Source organism: Corticium candelabrum, chromosome 7 (assembly GCF_963422355.1).
Source record: "Corticium candelabrum chromosome 7, ooCorCand1.1, whole genome shotgun sequence".
Taxonomy (NCBI): Eukaryota; Metazoa; Porifera; class Homoscleromorpha; order Homosclerophorida; family Plakinidae; genus Corticium; species Corticium candelabrum.
In genome coordinates, this window is record NC_085091.1 from 6610678 (window position 1) to 6618879 (window position 8202).

The window sequence follows — 8202 nt, forward strand, 5'->3', positions numbered from 1 at the left end:
GCTACGCAAGACTACACCGTTTCTAGAGATCACGGTACGCCCCTGCTTTGCACTACGCAGGAGCTATATATATCGAGCCGTTGTAAGCAATCTCTTGGGGCGTGACCAGGTACACTCGCAGGAGGCCCGGCTGTGACGCCAACTGTGGTGTGGACACCTGAAGTCCCACCGGGACCCCAGCGACTGATAGACTTGTCGCGGTCGGGAGCCGTTGCCACCCCAGTCAAAGAACAGGCACTCATTTATACTCCTGAGTTGTACGAGGCAATTGTGTGTGAATTTCTTGCAAAGGAAATTATGCTATAAGTCGCCATCACTGTGATCTGAACTTGAAACATTATATGGTCCCGGATGTATTCATTCTAATATGCACACACATACACGCACGTACGCACGCGCACACACACACACACACACACACACACACACACACACACACACACACACACAGGTAAACGCAACCGTATGTATTCTTTCGCTGCGCACGCATGATGTAATTAAAAATTTTGATGCAATGTTGATTATTGATGACGATTATTCACATTTCTGTAGTTTTGTTATGGCTACAGCTGGCTCTGATAACACCGGTGATGCGGATTCAGTGTTGGCTATTTTGACGGTGCTAATTAAGGACCACGGTAAAGGAAATCCACCACGTTTGAAATTGGACCGTCTCTCGAGTTTGTATGCTGAAAAGACTGATGAGTCTTTCGCAGCACTTGGCTTGGGCAAGTTCAAGAAATTTGTCACTGATTATTTTCATTATGAAGAGGCAAGTACGGAAGTGAGATGCAAACCAACGCCCAAAAAGAAAAAAATGAAAACTAGTCATCAACCAGTACAATCCGAAAGTGGTGTCAGTAGTTCACCGAATGACGCGACTGCAAACGAACCGGGTAAACTACAGCTGTTGCTTCCTTCTAGTCTCTTAATTGAGAAACGGACCGCCGCAACTTCTTCTGTTGCTGATGCTGCAGCTGATACTACCTCCAAAGGTATTACGTAACGTCCATTTATTTCATTATGCATGACTAACAGTGCTAGTTAATCTAGTGGTTCGAATTTTTTTATTAATTTGTATAGAGTTTGAAGGCAAGAGTTGCGAAAATGGAAGTACATGTGAGAGGACTGAAGTAATTCATAGGGCAAGAGTTAGCGATCAGTTGGAAGTGATCGACACGTTGACAGAAATGAAACAGGACCTAGACATGGTTACTAAGACTATGGCAACCAAGCAGCAACTGGATGAATTCGCAGACGGCTTGCGAGCAGAGCTGACAAAGCAACCAAAGAAGGTCAAAGACATAGAATCTGAAGCTGAGATGAAACATCCCAATTGGGACGAATGGAAGAGGTTGAAGAAGGAATGTCATGCATTTGATAATACCAAAGCTCAGTTTATTCTGGTTGCTGGTATAGTACCTTCGAGTGAAGCTCAGTACAGTGGTCTTCTTAGTAAAGTGCAGTGGCACGCTGTCATTGACTGTGATCCAGACTCTGAAACTGGTGGTTTGTATCAAGCATTCGGCTTGAACGACGACAAGCAAAGTCTTTCTGACATGTGGGTTCCAGGTAAAGTCTTTCAACATAAGAGCTCTGATCTTGCTTTAGCCATCAACTTTTTACGGTTACCGTGGCTGTTTGCTAGGGGCAGAACAAAAGACACAGCAACCAATCAGCCACGAAAGTCTTTCCAGGAATGGAGTAAAAAGTGGATAAGTGCTATAGTCCTGTTTTTAACAGTTGTTGCGGAGAATCTTGATGCCCACAGGCCGGTTGTAACTTTGATTCTTTCTTTTGACGGCTCTATGAACGATTACCTCAAGAAGATTTTTACTAGGCTTGATGAGCAGCTCGGTCCTCTAGCATTATCTTCTGCGCAATACGTGGTGTTAGACACCGGAAACGCACCATCAATCGACTTCAAGTCCGAAGACCAACTTAGCTACCCCATCAAACGTTTTCGTCTTCCTACGAGTTTATTTAGCTTTGGATTGGCTGTTTGCTTGGGTTGTTCGCCAAAGTCTTCCAAATCTTTGCCGTCCGGAATTTCAGGGGTGCCTGTCTTCATTACAAACTCGGATTTCTTGTATTATAGTGAATTTCTTACACTCTTATATGAAGGGTGTGAAAATGAAGAATTTGGGAAAAATCCGGTTGCCGTTAGCGACGAGTGTCGGTCGGAAATTATAGAAAAGCACAGACATGCGTTTCTTTCAGGGCAAACTATATCTTTTCTCAGTTTGAATCATGATCACGACGCTACTCGTGATTATTTAGCAAAGTTGACTTCTAACATATACGAATATATGGCACAAAAACCTGTACCTCCAAGCGCTGTAATCGAGATCATGCATTATCCGGGCACAGGAGGATCTACTTTGGCCAGACGCACTCTTTGGAATCTACGTCAGCAGTTTCCTACCGCTATTGCAAAATCCAGTCTTAGCGTGCATACTCTGGATGAGGAAGCTACGTACGTCGAGAACGTTTGCGAAAGAATCCAGGCGCTGGAAGAACTTTGCTTTGCGGTTCCGTTGATTCTCATTGATGGAGAAACATTTGTTTTCCGACGTCCAAATTTGTCGCGAATGATATCTGATAGACTAGCTAGTCACGGCAGCAAAGCTGTCATCTTACATTGCTTGCGAGCTACAAAATTTACCGAATCTGTAATTGAGCCATCTCCGTATGGAACTTGGCTGAAACCCAAACTTAGCATTACCGAGAGAGAGCGATTCAAAGACAAGTACAGTGATAGTCTTAAGTCATTCAAGAAAGAATCTTCTTTCTCTCGATCATTTCACTTTCCCTTGTGTGCGTTTGTTGACGAGTTTAGTTCTAAAATGAAGGACATTGTTGCAAGAACCATAAATGAGCTCGATAGAGTCGAGATCGCAGTAATTAGCTTCGTTGCTCTAATGCAAAAGTATGCTGCTCAACCTGTTCCGTTGTCATTGATCTTCAAATTATTTCTTCAGAAAAGAGAAATAGATCAGAGTATGGCTTGTAACAGTGTCGAGTCAGAGGAATGCTCCCAACCCTTAGTTCCTACTTACGACGAGATTTACAATTCTCTCACTGATAGTTTGCGTGTACTTCTAGTTCAAAGTGGATCAATGAGAATCAGAGATCATACTTACGGTACATGCGATTTGCAACATATTGTCGTAGCTGGAAGCGTGTTGACAAAACTTTTCGGAGAGACTAGAAAGTATTACGAATACATGGAACAGTACTTGAAAGACTTGCTGGCTTTGGAAAGCCTTAAATTAGTCGAAAAAATGGACGTTCGACTTTTTGAGAATCTTTTCTTGCATTATAAGGAACTTGATCCTAAAGTCAGCTTTTCTTTGCTTATCGAAGAACTGAAAAAACACTTGCCGCCAAATGAACGCGTGGGAAAACTACTAAAGCATGCAGCATCTGTCTTTCCAAGTGCACGGTTCTACTCGCATGTTGCGAGGTATTTTGTCTACAGTCATCCTCGTAATTTTGAACTGGCAGAAACAATGGTTGATTCAGGTTTTCTTGCAATAAGACAGCACGAATCCAAAACAATTCTGCATGAAATGAGAGGATTAATTTGCAGAATTCGACTATCTGACTACGTTGAAAACGGAAAAATTTTGACTGTTGAAGAGCTTGAAGCGTTAGCTTCAACGGCAATACGCAATTACAATTCGGCAATTACATATCCTCTTTCCAGGCCAAATCCTTTAGTTGGTAAAGTGCAGGTGTGGGTCAAGTGCTTGGAATGGATAAGCAAGACTCAATGCAAAGGCAATGTTGCAGATGTAGTGCGTTACCTTAGTAAAGAAGCTACCGAGTTCTTTCGCAACATACTAAGCGAGTCATTCTACCATCTGGACATCGTTGAACGCCTAGTCGCTACCCACAGTGTAGCAGATATCGAGTTCACGCACGAGAAAGTCATTGAATGCAAAATGAAGTTATCGTTTGTACGCGCAAAAGCTAAATACAAGGCAAGTATAAGCTTACGTCACGGCGAGGTCATGGCCGAATGCGAAAGGCTTTCGAAACTTGCAGGCATAGCTGCCTACTCTAAAAGAGAACTGAGACGCTTAAAAGTTTATTATTTTTTAAACAAAGATGGAAATGGGGTCAAACTAGAGTTCCTTAAAGCAGAAGAGATTCGATATCTTTATCAGCTTCTGCGAGAGCTTGTAGAGGAAGATAATGATTATCGTTTCGCGGAGAAGCTATTTCGTGTTGCCACATATCTACCTCCTCAAGAGCCTCTGTCATTGGATGATGCTATTGGTATTACCGAAGCTTGGAAAGCAGATTCAAACTCCAATCCATATGTTCATTTTCACTCTTTTGTGTTGTACTTCTTGAAAGTTTTGCTTGGCGATGGAGTAGCATACGGAGCTAAGTACGAGGAATCCTTAAAGAAATGCGTGGACTTGTCTTATTCATTTGTCAATCGATCAAATGCAATTTACTATCTCCGTAACCAGCCTGGGGAGTCTGGATTATCAGCTCTTGTAGAGAGAGCTGCTTTGAGGATTGGTGCAGGCGACGACTATTGGAAACAAGCCAGCAGAAAAACGTTGTGGGAACTAGAAGGAAGGGTTAAGATGAAACCTAGAGGCCGCAAGAGATCTCATCAAAAGCCAGAGATGTTTTTCGAGTTAATCAACAGTGGCATTCGCATTGACGTTGGCCGGAATCAAATGCAGCTATCGGGTCAATTGGGAAAAGACTATCAACTGGAACAGCTTGTTAAATTTGTCGTTAGCTTTAGTTTGAGAGGGCCGACTGCTCACGGCTTTGTTCTCCAACCGTGTTAGAATTATACGGTATTGATTGACTATTGCGTGTTCGTATACTAATGTATTTGACAAAAGGAATGCTGACATATTGCATGCACGTATGATAGGTTGCGTCACAACAGTGCTGAGCTTCTCACAGTTGAAGTAACTATGCGCTTGTTTTCATGTAGATCCTTCTTCGTAGTAGTTGTAGCTGGACTGTAGTATTGCCTTACTCTAATGACGCAGTGTCGTCAAACAGCGTGATCACCAGTTTGCGGCATGGGTATCTTAGATGCTTCTTATGTTATATATATACAAAAATAATAGAAACCAGTGCCAAATAGTAAAGAAATGTATCACGAGTTGTATTAGTTTAAGTGTTTAGTCTATTTTCAAGTCACACTGTCAAGATTGTGCGCATGCCTATGCTCATCGGCGCGTTACACTTTCGCGTAAAGCCACAGCGGGGCTCCTAGGACTGCGTCATGCATGCGTTTAACTAATAAACGCTATCCAGTGCATCGGACGTGTCTGCTGACGGACGAGCAATAAATGCATTCTCTTACGCATACAATGCGTGGGTTATTCGCTAGGCGGGGTAAGAGTTGACTATATGTGCGTCTTCTTAACAAGTTTACAGCTGCACGATACGGAGCCAGAAAATTCGAAGGTATAAAGATTATAATAGGAAGCAGCATGGTTCCGATGTGTTCTACGATGCGGATGCTAACGAGGACTTTGCAGAAATTGTGTAGGTCGCTTAAACGTTTATTAATCTGATAGACGTTTGTAGGCTTTGATATCAGTGCACTTGCGGCGACATCCTGACCTTTGTAACGCACTTCCGTGCAAGGGTTATTCTTGGAGCATATTCTGGTAACGTAAAGATCTGGCACTCTACTCCATCACGTGAGACTTGTAAAGAGCTTTCGTGTTCGCCGTAGAAACACACTGTTCGGACTCAAAACCTAGCAGATGCTATTTACGCTCGATGCTTGTGAAACATATATAACGCTTGTTAGGTATTCAAGTATGACAGTCAGACGATATACATGTATATGGCCACTTAATTAAAAACTCAAGCAGGATGAAAGTCGATCTCTTGCCAAGTATGGCAGATATAAAGCAATATAACTGTGAGTAAAACTGAACTTGCCAACAATTCCTCGTTTGAAGAACTTGGAGATATAAAAGGTAGCTTACAGATGGTATCAGAGGACGCAATATATTGTTTGAAGCCTGGTTTACAATATGACACAGACGCTCAGCTGAGGGTCAAACTTCAAGAAACAGCCTTGACAAAGGAGTCATTCTTTGATGTTGACGCTGACGTTGACGCATGAGTAGAATTTATTTCTATGTCAGCGTCAGTGTCAGCGTCATATTTCAAACCAATTTACCAAGCTTGAGGCAATAAGAATTATAGCGTATATGAATATAGATACGACGACAAGGACTCTTGCCCATACTGAGAATGTTAATTAAAATCGTTCAGAGAGCACTAAGACATCTATTCCGAATGTTCGTTTTCAAAATCAGCCAAGATTTTGGCAGGGTCACCATATTCTAAAACTTTTGTATTGATACGTTAAGTCGATTAAAAGATGTCTTGTTTAAGACAGACACGCAGGCACAGACAAACTGTCAGACACAGAAACACCTCCGTCCAAAGCATTAAATTTTGCTACACGGATTCCACAAACATATCTTTGCATATGCACTTCCACTACCTCGTTTGCACGTGTAAAGACTAACGATTCGAGCTGTTGAAATTGCATGAGCAGTTGGACACTAATAGTGCATACGGTAAACACTATGCGTGACGCTACTGTTTAGTATGTATAGGCAGGTAGCGCACGGTATATAGGACAGTAGCCCACAGTATATAGGACAGTACCGATCGGTATATAGGACGGTACCACAAGGTATATAGGATGGTACCGCACGGTGCATAAGACGATAGAGCACGGTATATAGTACGGTACCGCAAGGTATACAAAACGGTACCGCACGGTATATAGGACTGTACCGCATAGTATACAAAACGGTATCGCACGGTATATAGTACGGTACCGCAAGGTATATAGGACGGTACCACACGGTATATGGTACGGTACCGCGAGATATACGAGAAGGTACCGTACGGTAAAGGGAACGGTACCACATAGTATATAGGACGGTTTCGCATTGTATAGAAGACGGTACCGCAAGATATATAGGACGGTACCGCACGCTATATAGGACGGTACCACACAGTATATAGGATGGTACGATACGGTATATAGGACGGTACCACAAGGTTTTGAGGACGCTACCGTACAGTATATTGGACGCAACCGCATGGGTTTTTATGACAGTACCGCACGGTACATAGTACGGTACCGCAAGGTATATAGGACGGTACCAGACGGTATATAGGACGGTACCGCACGGTATATGGGACGGTACCGCGAGATATACGAGAAGGTACCGTACGGTACAGGGAACGGTACCACATTGTATATAGGACGGTTTCGCATTGTATAGAAGACGGTACCGCGAGATATATAGGACGGTACCGCACGTTATATAGGACGGTACCACACAGTATATAGGACGGTACGATACGGTATATGGGACGGTACCACAAGGTTTTGAGGACGCTACCGTACAGTATATTGGACGCAACCGCATGGTTTTTATGACAGCACCGCACGGTACATAGTACGATACCGCACTGAATATAGCACAGTACCATACGGTATATTGGACAGTACAACACGGTAGATAGGACGGTACCGCGCGGTACATAGCACGGTACAACAGGGTATATAGGACGGTACCACACAGTATATAAGACGGTACGACACGGTATATAGGACGGTAACACAAGGTTTCAAGGACGCTACCGCACAATATATTGGACGCAACCGCACGGCTTTTTATGACAGCACCGCACGGTATATAGTACGATACCGCACGGTACTAAACGGTTTTTAGAACGATACCGTACTGTATATATGACGTTACCCAACGATATATGATAGCATTGTACAGTATGTGGCACGGTATCGTACAGAATATAAGACGGTACCACACTGTATACATAATGATACAGCACGGCCTTCAGGACGGTACCGCATGGTACATAGCACAGTACAACACTCTATTATATAGGATGGTAGTTTAAGTATGTATGACGGTACCGCACGGTAAATAGAACAGTACTGCACTGTATATTACACAGTACCACAAGCTCAAATTAGGCGTGGTTATAAAATCGTTTAGTATAGTAAAAACGATAAAGCAAAGTCAGAGAGCCTGTTTAAGTACAGAACCGTAATACCAATTTTGGACCCAGCAGAACAGTTTAGGTCATGGATTAGCAGTTTTGTTTATGAAAAGGCAACGCTGCCTTACGACATCTAAATAGCACATACAA

General features: G+C 42.9%; 1 protein-coding gene across 1 annotated transcript; it reads left to right on the plus strand.

The window, feature by feature from the left end:
- Positions 1-1091: 1091 nt before the first annotated feature.
- On the plus strand, positions 1092-5072 carry LOC134182138 (uncharacterized). Its single transcript, XM_062649489.1, has one exon. The coding sequence runs from the start codon at positions 1191-1193 to the stop codon at positions 4815-4817; it is 3627 nt and encodes a 1208-aa protein (XP_062505473.1). The 5' UTR covers positions 1092-1190; the 3' UTR covers positions 4818-5072.
- The last annotated feature ends 3130 nt before the right edge of the window (positions 5073-8202 follow it).

Coding starts and splice junctions, on each gene's coding strand:
- LOC134182138 (XM_062649489.1), top strand. CDS start 1,191: ATGAAACAGGACCTAGACATGGTTACTAAGACTATGGCAACCAAGCAG.